General features: G+C 37.8%; 1 protein-coding gene across 1 annotated transcript in view; it reads right to left on the reverse strand.

The window, feature by feature from the left end:
- Positions 1-17,505, reverse strand: part of LOC136837038 (annexin-B12-like) — a 28,335-nt gene that overhangs the window by 3,915 nt on the left and 6,915 nt on the right. The window contains exons 2-5 of the mRNA XM_067101615.1: positions 4,764-4,934; positions 3,920-4,033; positions 2,615-2,705; positions 1,520-1,656 (exon numbers count right to left, since the gene is read on the reverse strand). Coding sequence (XP_066957716.1) covers positions 1,520-1,656; positions 2,615-2,705; positions 3,920-4,033; positions 4,764-4,934 — 513 coding nt within the window. The remainder of the gene's footprint in view (positions 1-1,519; positions 1,657-2,614; positions 2,706-3,919; positions 4,034-4,763; positions 4,935-17,505) is intronic.

Raw genomic sequence — 17,505 nt, forward strand, 5'->3', positions numbered from 1 at the left:
TGGCGATACAAGACAGATACCCTTCTCTTATTCAGTAAGCTTAAATGTATGGAAAATTCCGCAGAGCTTCTTAGCTGTGAGGAAGAAAACTGTATATTTAAGAGCTAATAATCATACGAAACAAAATTAGACCATCTGGGATAAAGGAGCGTCGAGTCATCATCCATATGTTACAACCCCTTTCATTCCTTTTGCTGAATCTCCTTTCATATTATCTTTCTTCCATCTTACTTTCTTCGATCCTCTACTCTCATTTACCCTCATAGGTCCCAGCGCTTGGCATTAGGCCTAAATTTTACATCAATTACCACTATTTATTTAGACAACCAGGAGGAAAAGCAATGAAAAGGAGTATGAATCCAGCACGTGGCGTTAGCAGAATTAACAACAAAGAAATCCATTGATCGTGGTTACGTGAAGTTTAGTCCATGTTCCAGATATTTTTGATAATTCAGAAATTTTTGAGTTTCTGTGAGCTTCGTAAACTCACTGAATAAATGAGGCTTATCTCTTGCAACGCTAAATTTCAGCGTGAAATTCGTCACGAATTGTTCCCGACGACATGCAAACATTTTTTTCTTTGTTCTTTTTCTTTAGAATTCCGAATATCTTGTTACCACTGCAAGAAATAGAACAAAAAAAGCTATCGCGTGTTTACAGGTATCTATTTGAACTAATTCCTGGTGCTACTTTTATTCAGTAAATCTTGAATAAAAAAAAAGAACTGGTTCATTGATTTCAGCAAGAGAAGGCTTCAAGTGACGATAGCAAACAATATATAGGCCTAACCCATTCTTGTAGCTTCTAATTGATTTAGTTTTAACTTTTTTCATAATTTCTGTTCAGTCTCCCAGTTTTTCCCGGTAGCGTTTGGTTACCGAAGGTAAGCGAAAAAGGTCACTGCAACCTTAATAAAATAAGAAATAAAAAAAGGAAATGATTCCCAATATTAGATACGCCATTTTCAACCACGTCAAAAGTGACATTTTCCGATTCCTTCCCAATCTCTACCAGCAATAATCTCCTGGGTGGACCACTCTCTCTCTCTCTCTCTCTCTCTCTCTCTCTCTCTCTCTCTCTCTCTCTCTCTCTGTGTGTGTGTGTGGGTAGGCTGAAGTGGGATTCAATTTAAACTATCAACCGAAGACTAAATCCCAAAATGTAGTCCTTTATTAACTCTCTCTCTCTCTCTCTCTCTCTCTCTCTCTGGTGGGTGGAGTTGGAGGGAATGGTATGGAGTTTAAGCCATCAGCCAAAGGCTAGATCCCAAAACATAGTCCGTCAATAACATCCCCCCTCTCTCTCTCTCTCTCTCTCTCTCTCTCTCTCTCTCTCTCTCTCTCTCTCTCTCTCTCTCTCTTTCTGGGTAGGCTGAGGTAGGGATGCAATTTAAATTTAAACTATTAGCCTAAAGACCAGGTCCCATAATGTCCACTAGTAGACCCTGACTGTTTCAGGAGAGCCTTTAAATGTCCGTAGGATTCTCTCGAACAGAATCCTTGCGCATTGCTCCGCTTACCTGAGCATCCTTACGAGCCTTGACAGCATCCCTCGTCTGGTCCTCGTCCCTTCCTGCAGCCACGAGACTCCTCATGAGGCTCTGGAATTCTCCGGTTAACTCCGATTCCAGTTCGTCGTCGAGACTCCTGCCGTTTGCTAAAAGAAATTGTTGGTGATAAGTTGACAATACTTCGGCAGATTCTGAAGTCTACGTAAAACGTCACAAGCACGTGTTGGTGACTTGTTGTACACACATCACAAACAAGTCGAATACAAGTCAGTGGCTTATTAAGTTTTCAATATTTTGGCAGGTTCTAAAGTCTACTACAACATGTCACAAGCACATGTTGGTCACTTGTCATACACACATCACAAACAAGTTGGATGCAGGTCAACAACTTGTAGGTATTCCATACCACTGTTTCATACGATCATCCAGCACTGGTCAAAGGTTCGTTCTCCACTGATGGTTGTTGATTTGTTTTCAACATGTTTGTGATATGTATGCAATAAGTTGCCAACCTATGTTTTGTATCAAAGGTTTGTTCTTCATTTACAGTTGTTGAGTTGTTACCGACATATTTGTGATATGTACGCAACAAGTTGCCAACCTGTGTTTTATATGGTCATTCAGAACTGGCCAAAGGTTCGTTCTTCACTTACGGGTGTTGAGTTGTTGCCAACATGTTTGTGATATATATGCAACAAGTTACCAACCTGTGTTTTGTATGGTCATTCAGCACTGGCTTAAGATTCGTTCTCCACTAATGGTTGTTGACTTGCTATCAACCTGTTTGTGATATGTATGCAACAAGTTGCCAACATGTCTCACTACAATTTTCTAACATTTTGAAGTCAAAGAAGTGATTTTACACCCTCACTGCGAGACTGTATGAGAGAACGCATGAGCCTTCAAAAACAATTAGTAAGGATGGTAAAAGAATATCAAAAGAGAGGTGATGTAATTATATCAGCATCAACTATCTGACTAACTCAGTACCAGGAAGGAAGCCATTGATACCACCATCACTACTGCTATCTCTGCCTCTAATGCTACTTCTTCTAGTGCTACTGGTACTATAGAACTACTACAAGTGACGACGGTACAACCTACCTTCCTCGTAGTAGAAACAGAGACTTTGCAGTTCTTCAGGTGTCTTGCAGCAGAGGATGTCCACCAACGCGTTTTCGTCAGTACCAGCTCCCTGTGTGGGGGTGGGGGGACATTTGTTATTACTAGCAGCGAAAACCAGCAAGATTTGCTAGTTACCGAAGGTTTTAATGGGCTGACAAGTGATGGTAATTTTCTCCAGGAGTTACGACTTAACACCAACTTCTTTGGAAGCCTGAATTTCAAGTCAGTGGCCCCTGTGAGCTTGTTCCCTATAAATAGGGTTCATCTTCTGAATAATAATAATAATAATAATAATAATAATAATAATAATAATAATAATAATAATAATAATGTTTTGATACACTAAACTGGAAACTAAGAAAAACTCTAAGGGAACTACACTCCACTTTTCACCAAGAGACATTGCTGCAAAGTAAAAAAATCATGATACTCATAGATACTGTATTATTATTTTAGTATAATTTTATGGCTTTGTTATAAAATTCTGCAATTCTTTGCATAATGAAGAAGCGGTGTACGTCTTGATTATCGACTCAGGATTTTGAGAATTATGTTATCCAGTGGCAAAAACACGGCTCTGAAACTCTCTTTTAGAGTGAAAACTAAATGTTTTAATTGGCAGGAAATATTGATATACACATATTTTTTAATGAGTGGAAACAATGAAATATGTTTTTAACTGAAATGAAGAAACCTGTTTTTAAGTCAGAAATGCAGTAGGGGCTTTAGAATGACAGGAAATATAGAATATCATGCTTTTAAACTATAAGACAAGACATTTTTCAAGTGATAGGAAATTAAGAAAAATGCGTAAAAGTGACAGTAATTGAAGAAATATTGTAAGTGAGGGGAACAAAAGAATACTAAACTATGGCAGAGACTGGAGAGAAATATTAAAGATAAATTGATAAAATGAAAGTAAATACAAACTATTTTCAACACATTAAGGAAACTCAGAGGCATTTTACTCAAACTTAGTTTGGTGAGTAATGAAAAGTGAAAGTGAAAACGAACTATATTTTTTACATATAAAGGAATCTCAGCTTATTTTCAGCTGACAACCAAAGGCATTTCACTAAAACTTAGTTTGATGAATAATGAAAAATGAAAGCGAAAACAAACTATATTTTCAGCATATAAAGGAAACACAGTTTTTTTTTTTAAACTGACAACCAAATGCATTTTACTAAAACACGAAAAAAACCAAAAGAAAAGGAGAGAAAGCAAGGCGAGTGTTTACGCCACTTTCAGCCACATCAGAGAAGAGACGTCAGTCTAACTCACGTCGAAGGCTTCTTTGAGACTCGAAGTGAGGAGGTCGTTGGGTGGGATCAGCATCGCAACGACCGCTTCTTCGAAGTGGCCGCCGAGCTCCTCTTTCAGGTCGTCCAGTAGGTCCTTCGGGAGAATGATAGACTAAAGATTAAACAAAGAACATAGCCAGAGTTATCGAAGAGTCTGGGTCATTAAGAAATCCATCTATGGAGAGACGTCGATATTATTCTGTGGCTTTCTGTTAACCTCTGTCTGATGAACACCATAGAAATATTCTTTGGAAGCTTGAATTTCAAGTCAGTGGCCCCTGCGGTGGGCTTGTTCCATATGAATAGGGTTCATCTTCTAAATAATAATAATAATAATAATAACAACAGGAGGTTTTCCTCCTGTTACACCTTTCAGACCTTCTAACTGTCAATTTCACTTTCAGCTCTGAATGACCTCATAGGTCCCAGCTCAGCTTGGGCTTTGGCCTAAACTCTGTATTCTGTTCTATTCAAATCAACTTGGAAATGTAGCTGTTCTATTCAAACCAATTTGGAAATGCATTCTGTTCTATTCAAACCAATTTGGAAATGCATTCTGTTCTATTCAAACCAACTTGGAAATGCATTCTGTTCTATTCAAACCAACTTGGAAATGCATTCTGTTCTATTCAAACCAACTTGGAAATGTATTCTGTTCTATTCAAACCAACTTGGAAATGTATTCTGTTCTATTCAAACCAACTTGGAAATGTATTCTGTTCTATTCAAATCAACTTGGAAATGTATCTGTTCTATTCAAACCAACTTGGAAATGTATTCTGTTCTATTCAAACTAACTGAGAAGTGTCAGACATACACCTTACCTGGCCAAACATCTCCTTGTACTTCTCCTGAATCTCAGTCCTCTGAAGGTTGTTGTGGCTGACCAATATCCTGATGATGGCGTTCTCGTCTGTCCCGATTCCCTTCATGGCCTTCTTGAACTGCTTACATGCCAATTCAGCATCGAAGTCTGCCTTGGGGACGATGGTGCCCTGGAAAAAAAGGTCCGCAGAGTGTGTCAGGGCGTCTTTGATGGAGTAAGAAGGTCAGCTTTAGTACTAGTGGCTATGCAATAGAATAGAATAGGACACAGAATTTAGGCCAAAGGTCATTCAGTGCTAAAAGGGGATATTGATAGTAAGAAGGTTTGAAAGGTGTAACAGGAGGAAAACCTCAGAGTTGAACTAGGAAACAATTTTTAGAGAGGTTGGAAAGTCAGGTGGTAGCAAGAGAATATGAACGGAGGTACAGTTTAGGAAATGAGAGAGGTTGCGACTAGGGGCTGAGGAGACGCTGCTAAGACCCTTAGGTAATGCCTGCAGTGCACCACGTGAGATGCACTGACGGCACTAGCCCCCTATGGTGACTAGTGGCTATGGAATAATGTTCAAGGGGTTGATCCGGCAAGGAACTTGGAAGGGAATAAAGGAATAGGGACTAGGAATTGAAAGTCGTGATTGAAAGTGGATAGATTGAGATGATAGAAGGAATAGACATTGACAGTTGGTTTGAAGCACTTAATAGCTGAGAAATTACCAAAGGAATTATATTACAATACGTTTTAAATTTTAGCTCAAGACAGAACTAAAAGGTGTGGCAAATATTTTAGAATATATTGTGGCTGCGAACAAAGTAGATGGAATACGCACACACATATAAACATATGTATATATTATAATCACTGAACTCTACAAAACGATTGCATTATATGATATCCATCGATCCCTTGGAACCATCCTAATTCAAAATATGCGGGATAAAGTGGTAAGGATCTCGACATACCATTAAAATAACAAAAAAGTATAACCCTCGAACAAGGAACATAGCCAGTAGTTTATCTCAGCGCATGCGCGAACGTAAACCCACACTATCAACTGGAAAAAATGCGGATGAGATCATATTCTGTAAGGAAACTCTAAAACGAAACATTTTGAATCCTGTACAATAAAATAAGTAATCCTTCCGATTTGATCAACAATAGCCCAGGGACGTACGAACTGGACGAACTGCTTGTAAAAAAAAAAAAAAAAATTTTAGGCAGTTAATCTTCGAACAGTTGTACGATAGTTTCGTGTTTATCTATTGTTGCCACAGAGGTGACTTCGTAACCACGTAAGATGTTTTTGTATTACTTGAACTTGAAGAAGCGTGAGAATAGCATTTGTAACGTAAGCTGGAATTAATGAATTGATGACAAAACCTGTAAAAATCGTTGAAAATACAATACAGTACAAGTGAACTATCTTGATAATGCTTAAGCAAATGGTTGAAACGAATAAAAATAAATCCGCAATTAAAAATAAAAGCAAGATTTAAAAAAAAGGTTAATAAAACAGAGAAAAATAAAGTAAAAATGAACTAAGTATTTAGAGCAGCTCCGGCGAAACGAGTCTTCCAATTGCTAATTGTACTCCTGACAAGTTATTCAGCTGCGGTTTCATACGTATGAACATAGACTCGGAAATTGGGGGTGAAGTCTGTTTGAGCAGAATGACAGTTAGTTTAAAATCCCGGTGAGTGAAAGGGTGAAAGTCTGCTAAACTGCTCTCCTTTTATTGCTAGAAAATGGGGGTTTAGAGAGTGGAATTCTCGTTCTAACTGAGAGGCTTCTTTCTTCCACAGTTCCGAGTGAAAGGATGAACGTGTGCTAAACTGCTCTCTTTTGTTGCTAGAAAATGGGGGTTACCCGAGTTTAGAGAGTGGAATTCTCGTTCTAACAGAGAGGCCTCTGTGTTCCACAGCTCTGCTTCTGAGCCAACGATAGCTGGCTTCTACGCATTGCAGACCAAGGCCAAGAGACATAAGGTCTACCCAATTGGGTGAGGTCGCCTCCCACCTGGGGTAACTACGTATAGGCAATGACGTATCATAGAGGTACCTGCTCATTACAGCAATTCACCTGCTGACGCAATAAGGAGGTAGACAATGCCTACATAGGGGATTTGGGGCAAAGTGAGCAGACCTCCTCTTTCTCTTGGCCTTGTTGCAGACCCCTTTATAAGCAGGTAAACAAAATATAAGCGCCTGCATTGAACGTCAACAGGAACCTAATTTAGGAAAACTTATCAAGTAAAACTTATAACTTCTGGGTCAAGTAGCCACCGCGAGTAAGGTAAGTAAAGTCATTTTTTATGTACGCAGTTCACGCCTTTATTGGCAGTATATAAGTTCCATTTATAAGTTTTATTTTTATTTGTGTTATGTATTTTGCTGAGTTTTAGTAAGACAGTTGATATTATTGTATTTTCAATGTATTGTCGTAGTTTTTGGCATAAATTTTTTTCCTGGTAATGAGGTTATCTACTTTGAAAGCTTACACAAAGTTTTATACACACACACACACACACACACACACACACACACACACACACACACACACATATATATATATATATATATATATATATATATATATATATATATTATAAACTTTATCACTTCCACCATTGTTCTGTGCATTAATACAATTACTATATGTATATATATATATATATATATATATATATATATATATATATATTATATAAAATCTGCTGACATGTTTAGTACTACTATTCTCGACGCCATTTGACACGAGACCAGGGCGAGAGACCAAAGATTTTGTCGTGACGGAAATAATAAAGTTTTACACCGAATAACGATCAAGTATTGATTTCGAGTGTCTCCCAGTCGCAATTTCACACACAGAGAGAGAGAGAGAGAGAGAGAGAGAGAGAATTGCATTCCATGAGTAAGGTGCTCCGTATTGTGTACGATGATTTAGTAACCATAGTAAACATGTAAACAAAATACTAACATTCCATTGAATGTGTTTGTAGGTGTGGACGTTCTAACTCTCCCTTTGGCTGTAGTTGTGTACACTTTGTGTGTGTATTTCTGGGTGTGTACATTCCGACTGTATGTCTGTATTCGTGAGTGTACACGTTTCACCTTTCTGTGCATGTGAGATGTACATTTGAACTGTGTATATGTGGCTAAGTACAGTACCCTATAACTTTAAATGCTGTTTGTGACCGTGTATGTTTTTATCTTGGATGTGTTTGTGGGTGATTAAATCTTTATGTATGTGGCTGTGTACCCTCTTAACTTTGCATGCTGAATGGTAGTGTTTGTGACTGTCGGTGTGAATATTATAACTACCTGTGTAAGCAGATGTGTACACCCAAACTTTGCATGTACTTGTGATAGTGTACTTTAGAGTGTACATTTGTGGGTGTGTATCCTTTGTGTGTACATGAATTCGAGGAGCACATGAGTATGTACATATCGTCAGTCAGAAATATTTCAACTTAGATAAATAGTTATTTACCTAAATTGAAATATTCCTGACTGTGGGCATGTACCTTGCAAATTTTCCTTGTCATTGTGAAGAATAATTACAAACTAACTTCGAGTGAGTCCGTACGTCTCTGCAACTGTCAATTTCCTTGCTTGAGGGTTTTGCGAATTTAGCAACACTTCTGTTTTGTGCGTTTCGTAGAATTCCCGGGAATTTTTTATTTCCTCTCTTTAATTTGGCCAACAAGCTTTTCAGTTTGATATTCTGTAATGCTAGCATTAACTAATGCTATCAGTAATGACTTGTAATTCTTTGGTTGTATATTGTATATATAACAGCCTAAACACTATCTGTAAAACAAGGCTATAATGAATTTGAAGAATCTCTGGAATCTCTCCTTAAAAGGGCTATTTTTTCAAATTTTTGGTCGCCGTAGGGGTACCGCCGTCAGTGCTCCTCATGTGGTGCACTTTAGGCATTACTTAAGGTTCTTTGCAGTGTGCCTTCGGCCCCTAGCTGCAACCCTTTCGTTCCTTTTACTGTACCTCCTTTCATATTCTCTTTCTTCCATCTTACTCTCCTCAACTCTCTCCTAACAATTGATTCATAGTGCAGCTGCGAGATTTTTCTCCTGTTACACCTTTCAAACCAGTACAGCGCTGAATGACCTCATGAGTCCCAGTGCTCGGCCTTTGGCCTAAATTCTATATTCAATTCAGTTCAATTCAAATGTATGGAATTTCTTTTAAAAAGGGATTTTTTTCAGAGGAATTTGCAATTCATAGGCGCTGGTGTTTATAGAAGCTTATAGATATTGCGCTCAGACGGAGTGACGCGTCAGCTTTCACCATATTCATAAATATACACGAATATAAACACAGGAATTATTCTCAGGACGAATGAATATTTCCCGGAAGTAAAAGTTTGCTTGCCACCTTCAGGAAAGACTTGTAAATCCCACTTACGATGCATTTAATCATGCAACTTCGTGACTTCCTGGAGAGAGAGAGAGAGAGAGAGAGAGAGAGAGAGAGAGAGAGAGAGAGAGAGAGAGAGAGAGAGAGAGAGAGAAAGGAGACATTATGTTGGCTGTTAATGGTAGTTTTTGACATGAGAGAGAGAGAGAGAGAGAGAGAGAGAGAGAGAGAGAGAGAGAGAAAGGAGACATTATGTTGACTGTTAATGGTATAGTTTGTGACGAGAGAGAGAGAGAGAGAGACACATTATGTTGACTGTTAATGGTACTTTTGACGAGAGAGAGAGAGAGAGAGAGACGTTATGTTGACCGTTAATGGTACTTTTGACGAGAAGAGAGAGAGAGAGAGAGAGAGAGAGAGAGAGAGAGAGAGAGAGAGAGAGAGAGAGAGAGACATTAGGTTGACTGTTAATGGTACTTTTTGACGAGAGAGAGAGAGAGAGAGAGAGAGAGAGAGAGAGAGAGAGAGAGAGAGAGAGAGAGAGAGACTGTAGGTTACTGTTACTGGTACTTTTTGGAGAGAGAGAGAGAGAGAGAGAGAGAGAGAGAGAGAGAGAGAGAGAGAGAGAGAGAGAGAGAGAGAAAACATTATCTCGACTGAAATGGATACTGACAGTAAGAAGGTTTATGAAGGTGTAACAAAAGAAAAACCTCAAGGCATTTGCACTACAAAACAACTGTTAGGAGAGGGTGGAATGTAAGATGGAAGAGAAAGAATATGAACGAAGGTACAGTGAAAGGAATGAAAGGGGTTGCAGCTAGGGACCGAAGGGACGCCGCGCTGCGAAGAACCTTTAGTAACGCCTACAGTGTACCTCGTGAGACGTACTGAAAGCACTAACGGGGACGGGGTATTGTAAATTAAGTGAATTGAAAATATTATTCCATTAAATTATATAATTCTGTTGTATAATATTATTACTACAATATGAATGAAAAATTAAATAAATACATACTGAAAAATTATAATTCGATTATCCCGTGGGGGTTAGTGCAGTCAGTGCACCTCACGTGCGGTACACTGTAGGCATTACTTAAGGTTCTTTGCACCCTCCCTTCGGCCCCTAGCTGCAACTTCTCTCAATCCTTTCACTGTACCTCCGTTCATATTCTCTTTGAGGTTTTCCTCCTTTTACACCTTTCAAACCTTCTCACTGTCAATTTCCGTTTCAGCGCCGAATGACCTCACAAGTCCCAGCCCCTGGCCTTTGACCTGAATTCCATATTCTGACCATCTATAACTCGATGAAAAACGAGGTGACTGACCTCGCTGCAGTGCTGGTGTCATAAGCCGAGAAAGCAATTTATAGGCAATTACCAAAATAGCATTCGACTATCGAGAACTGCAAGTCTCTCCTAGCTCAGGGAATTCCAGAAGGCGTTTGGCTCGTAACTTCCAGGTTTATATAAACTGTCAGGTCGCGTGCCTCGAAGAAATGCGATGTGAATAAATGTTCTTTTTTGTTTTTTGTGCGTTCGAGTCTTCTTCTTTGTTTTACAGATCTGACTTTTCGGATAAAGACGTGATTGAGTTTGAGGGATTTTCTCCTTAGTTTAGTTTTTGTAGCATAGAATGTGGGAGGGTTGTGTATAGTATAATGGAACCAGTTGGAAAGGAAACTGTTTGTTATTATTATTATTATTATTATTATTATTATTATTATTATTATTATTATTAATCAGAAGCTGAACCCTATTCATATGGAGCGAGCCCACCACAGAGGCGAACACCATAATATTCTTTGAAAGCCTCTTGAATTTCAAGTCAGTGGCCCCTTTGGTGGGCTTGCTCCATATGAATAGGGTTCATCTTCTGAATAATAATAATAATAATAATAATAATAATAATAATAATAATAATATCTTTTGTATATTTTTTCAAATGAACACCATAATATTCTTTGGAAGCTTGAATTTCAAGTCAGTGGCCCATATTTTCCCTTCATCTTCTGAATAATAATAATAATAATAATAATAATAATAATAATAATAATAATAATAATAATAATAATAATAATAATAATAATATTCAATTGTCTGGTTAGGTTAGTTTGACATTACAAATGGGTTCGAAGCCCTGGAAGTAGTGTTGAATCTGCTTATGAAGTTACTACCGTGAGTGGACCTCATGCGGTGCACTGTAGGCATTCCTCAGCGTTCTTTGCAGCGTCCCTTCCTTAGGCCCCTAGCTGCATCTCCTTTCATTCCTTTCACTGTACCTCCGTTCATATTCTCTTTCTTCCATCTTACTTTCCACTCTCTGTTAATAGTTGATTCATATTGCAACTGCTTTGAGGTTTTCCTTCTGTTACACTTTTAAAGCGTTTTCACTCCCAGTTTCCCCTTTCGGTACTGAATGACCTCATAGGTCCCAGTGCTTGGCTTTTGGCCTAAATTCTATATTCCATTCCACTGGATTTGTTCGTGACGAAACCGTGGCAACAGAAATTATATAATTTCGAGGCAACTTGCGTAAGCGAGCGGCAACTTGTACTAGCAAATAATTCTAACCTACATAACACAGCGAATGTTAATTATCCGGGTTAAAGTTTATCGTTGACACACTGTCATGCTTCCTCACAAAACATTAGGAACGAAGGTTTGAGAAAATACTGAAAATAAAGAAGGTTTGAGAAAATGCTGAAAATCAATAAAGAAAAAATTAAATAAACATAATTACAATTTGCTTCCAAGAAACGAACTTTATCGTTCGCCTGAGCCGAAGAAATCAATACCAGATTTCACATTACACAACTATCCAATTTTGAGGGTTAGAATTGGACCTCCCACCCTCTCCCCACCTCCCCACCTTAATGACCTGTCCTCAGCACGCAAGCTTGTAAGGTCACGTGGTGGTTTCGTCACAGAGGTCAGGTGCATTTCCCTCTAATGAGGTGGATAAGGTGAAGTCCAGTCAAATGTGGTACTAATGATTTTCCAGAATTATTATGGATTTTAGGAGGAATAAGTGTTGGTCAGTAGCCCTGGAAGGAATGATATATATATATATATATATATATATATATATATATATATATATATATATATATATATATATATATGCAGTATATACAGTATATATATATATATATATATATATATATATATATATATATATATATATATATATATATATATATATATTGGTTTGTCCGTTCAACCTCTGTCGTTTGTTGTTCTTTGCGCAAACAAAGAAACGAGTACACAAACGACCAGGCACAAACGCGTGCTCTGGTTTTGTCGAGTTTATATTATTATTATTATTATTATTATTATTATTATTATTATTATTATTATTATTATTAAATACTAAAACTCTGTCTTGTTTGTGTGTCTGAATGTACACTGGAAATCCCGGAGGCCTCTGGGAATTCCGAAAGCTTCTGGGAATTCTGAAAGCTTCTTCTGGGAATTCCGAAAGCTTCTTCTTGGAATTCCGAAAGCTTCTTCTGGGAATTCCGAAAGCTTCTTAGAATTCGGAAAGCTTCTTCTGGGAATTCCGAAGGCTTCTGGGAACTCCGAAGGCTTCTGGGCATTCTGGGGCTTCCAACCCCCTTCCCTCTCCCCTCTCCCCTCTCCTCCCCCTCCCCTTTCCCTCATTCCTTCCCTCTTTCCCCTTCCTCTAGTCCCCTTCCCCCCTCCCTCCCCCTCCCCCGTAAACGGGGCTGGTGCTGCCCGTAGATTTTTATCTAATGTGGTCTATAGATTGTGGAATGTTGACGTCTTTCAGTGTTGTTTCTTGCTAGAGAGTTTCAAATTGTCCATTTAATCATTTCCTTATAATTTATCGTAATTAATCAGTATAGCTTAGAAGAAACATACGAGCGTGTGTATTAATATATATATATATATATACAGTATATATATATATATATATAAATTACACAAATACGCTAAATCACAAGTCGAAGAAAATTTCAGTAAAATGCTGTTTTAAACATTAAATTCCTTCTGTGTTTTCGAAATCTGTTATCACGGCAGTTGGTTCCCTGTTATCCTCAAGGGTAAAATCACATTGTATGTCCTTAACTTCTCCCTCCTCCTATATATAGGCCCAGATACCATCTCCTGTCACAGTTGACCACTTAAGATCACAGCATGTTTGTTGTATTACTACTTCCTCTGCTTCTATTTTCCCTTATTTTCCGCTGTGTGCACTCATGTTCTCACGCAATGATCTTGCTTTGCAGAGCAAATGCCTTTTGTACATGACATACCTTAGCTTCAAACTTCCTTCCTCCCTACAGGTTAAGAAGACCAAATATGTTTTGCTGATTTCATTGTATATTATAATGAACAATCATTTTGTGTGATTCCATACAGTCCACAGGGCTTCAGTGGCTATCTGTCTCCCACTGAACCTATGGTAGTGAGGAGAAATACCTTTTTAGCAGGCTCTTTTTAAAGCTGAATTTTATTCGTTTTTTAGCTTCTTCAAAATACCCTGATACCTCGGGTGAGGTTCAGATTTAAACAGAAATAAATAATGATTCTGAGACCCATCTGAGTATTCCTTCATGTGGGCACGAGAGAGAGAGAGAGAGAGAGAGAGAGAGAGAGAGAGAGAGAGAGAGAGAGAGAGAGAGAGAGATCTTTGTTATTACATATCTTTTGATCCAACTAATTCACGCCAGGGGACACTTACGTTAAACACGAAACACCTCATATATGTTACCATTTCACGAGACATTTGAAACAATATTAACTCTAACATAAGCTTAAAAACTATTTTAAACTATAAAATCCAATTAAAGTATTAAAAAAAATAATTAAAAGTACATTTTAGTAAAACATCATCACTTAATACCAAAGTGGCAAACCGCTCCTAGCTTTAAAAAGGGGAGAGATGTTTAAACTCCGTGGAATCAAATACCTCAGTTCGGTTTGAATGAATACCTTTAAATTCTTCCCGGCGGAAGAATGGTTTAAATCACCCCCCTCCCTCCCCCCATTCATTTGCGTGAGACAGCGGACACCTGCATCTTCTGGACCCCTCCAGGGCATTTAAATCGCCCCTGGGGTTCCCTGTAACGGGGCCCTTGATCGGCGGGAGTTTAAATGCCGTCTTTATTGTGTTTAAGGCGCGAAGGAAAAAAATAAAGATTTTAGGCCGATGTGGTTTCGTTACTGATATTTTTTTTTACATAATTCAAGAAGTAGACTATATTCTTTTGTCTCTATGTTATTATTTTTAAGTACATTATTGCGAAAATTTATTTGTAACTTCATTAAATGTATATTTTCCTAGCAGCATAGGATATTAGACGCTGCATTCAAGTTGTTTTGCAACTGCGATGAGTATGCTCTACTGCTGACTATTTATTGGTAGATTGTGTGAGTTAATAGGGAAAAATTAATATTTTTTTTTATTTTTTAGCATTCAAAATTTTATGAGTATTTACAAAAAGCATGTATAGGCATCTTGTACTGTACTTAACATTGTGTCAGGCCGAATAACGTGACTGGAATTGCTGGCACGCTTAGAAAAATGTCCCTACATCTCCTTTGAATTCTTTTGTCATGTAAAGTGTGTGTACTATCACTGAAAATGCTTTTCGTTCCTGTGATTAATAATTCTGTCTAGAATTCATTGCTTTCAATAAACATGCTAATGAAAACCACACCAAGTGATGCGTCCTTTCTAAGGTAAATGATCGACTGTCATTCAGAGTTTTTCCCAGCAGTGCCAGGTTGGTCAGCTAGTTATTATTATTATTATTATTATTATTATTATTATTATTATTATTATTATTATTATTATTCGAAATATATTTATATCCTTATGCAATGTGTAAGCCGTTTTTCTTATAAATCATAAGCCAATTGTACAGTTTTGCAAGTGTGATTATTATTATTATTAACTCTATTCATATAGAACAAGCCCACCAAAGGGGCCATTGACTTGAAATTCAAGCTTTCAAAGAAATATTATTATTATTATTATTATTATTATTATTATTATTATTATTATTATTATTATTATTATTATTATTATTATTATTATTATTATTATTATTATTCAGCAGATGAACCCTATTCATTTGGAACAAGCCCACCAAAGGGGCCACTGACCTGAAATTTAAGCTTCTAAAGAATGATATGGTGTTCATTAGGAAGAAGTATCGCTTATTAAAGGAGAAGAAATAAATTAGTAAATTAATAAATAGATAAAAATGTATTAAAATGCAATGAGATTAGCATTAGGGTAGTAATGCATTGCATCTTCGCTTAAACTTCTGAAGTTCCAATTGCACGATATCCTCAGTAGGGAGACGGAAAGAATTTCGGTAACTGGTCCCTCTTCCTCTGTTCTCCCCTTCGGAGGTGTCAGTCGATAACCTGGACCGCACGAACCCACAAATTATGGCTCGGCACAAAACGAACTGCCGTTTGTGACATGAAGAAATTGTCCGATACGACACGAAAGTGTGTTTTTAGGTCATGTTCGCTCGACTTGATGAAAGACACTTGTAAAACGGGTTCCAGACACGTATGAAAGGGGTCTGCTGCAGACCGTAGTTTGCGGAAAGCCAAGCTGTTGTTTATAAGCTTGCAATTGCCGTAGAGGTGTGGTGCAAAGAGCTAAATGGATCTCAGGGGAATGTGGCCAAACGCCCAACGTTGTTAGATCAAGCCTAAACAAATTTTGTGTGTGTGTGTGTGTGTGTGTGTGTGTTGCTGTGTTTGATAATCAGTTCCCAGTAACATCTATTGAAGACAGGATCTGTGTAAAAATGGTTCCAGACACGTATGAACGAGGTCTGTTGTAGACCATAGTTTTCGAAAAGTCAAGCTATTGTTAGACCTAGTCCAAAGAAGTGTATTGAAAAGGAAATGTTGTTAGTTGTTTTTTTATGTTGCTGTGTTGCCGTCAGTGCACCTCATGCCGTGCACTGTAGGCATTACTTAAGGTTCTTTGCAGCGTCCCTTCGGCCCCTACCTGCAACCCCGTTCATTCCTTTTATTGTATCTACATTCATATTCGCTTAAGTCAATGCTTTCAGTCTAACGTACCATATTGTAAAACAAATGCTTTCAGTCTAATGCATCATAATGTAAAACAGATGCTTTCAGTCTTACGTACCATATTGTATAGCAAATGCTTTCAGTCTAGCGTACCCTATTGTAAAACAAATGCTTTCAGTCTAACGTACCATGTGGTAAAACAAAATTACTTTCAGTCTACGTACCATATTGTAAAGCAAATACTTTCAGTCTAACGTACCATGTGGTAAAACAAATACTTTCAGTCTACGTACCATATTGTAAAGCAAATGCTTTCAGTATAACGTACCATATTGTAAAGCAAATACTTTCAGCCTAGCGTACCCTGTTGTAAAACAAATGCTTTCAGTAGTACCATATTGTAAAGCAAATACTTCCAGTCTAACGTACCATATTGTGAAACAAAAGCTTTCAGTCTAACATACCATATTGTAAAGCAAATACTTTCAGTCTAACGTACCTTATTGTAAAGCAAATACTTTCAGTCTAACATACCTTATTGTAAAGCAAATGCTTTCAGAACAATGTACCATATTGTGAAACAAATGCTTTCAGTCTAACGTACCGCATTGTAAAGCAAATACTTTGTCTAGCGTACCATACTGTAAAACAAATGCTTTCAGTCTAACGTACTCAAGCACGCGTATTGGGACAATTAGCCTATACCCTTCTATTCCTCATCGAAGTTCAGTGCATTGTGCTTTCGTTCATCAAATATTTACGTGGCGTGGACCCATTCCAAGTATGAAATTCGTCGCCTGCAAAACTAGGCTGATATATTGCTCCCGCTGGTACTTACCTTTCCTATGCTGATATATTGCTCTCGCTGGTACTTACTTATCTTTCCTATGCTGATATGTTGCTCTCGTTGGTACTTACCTTTCCTATGCTGATATATTGCTCTCGCTGGTACTTATCTTTCCTATGCTGATATATTGCTCTCGCTGGTACTTATCTTCCTATGCTGATATATTGCTCTCGTTGGTACTTACCTTTCCTATGCTGATATATTGCTCTCGCTGGTACTTACCTTTCCTATGCTGATATATTGCTCTCGCTGGTACTTACCTTTCCTATGCTGATATATTGCTCTCTCTGGTACTTACCTTTCCTATGCTGATACATTGCTCTCGCTGGTACTTACCTTTCCTATGCTGATATATTGCTCTCATTGGTACTTACCTTTCCTATGCTGATACATTGCTCTCGCTGGTACTTACCTTTCCTATGCTGATATATTGCTCTCATTGGTACTTACCTTTCCTATGCTGATATATTGTTCTCGCTGGTACTTAGCTTTCCT

The sequence above is a fragment of the Macrobrachium rosenbergii genome, chromosome 57 (assembly GCF_040412425.1).
Source record: "Macrobrachium rosenbergii isolate ZJJX-2024 chromosome 57, ASM4041242v1, whole genome shotgun sequence".
Classification (NCBI taxonomy): Eukaryota; Metazoa; Arthropoda; class Malacostraca; order Decapoda; family Palaemonidae; genus Macrobrachium; species Macrobrachium rosenbergii.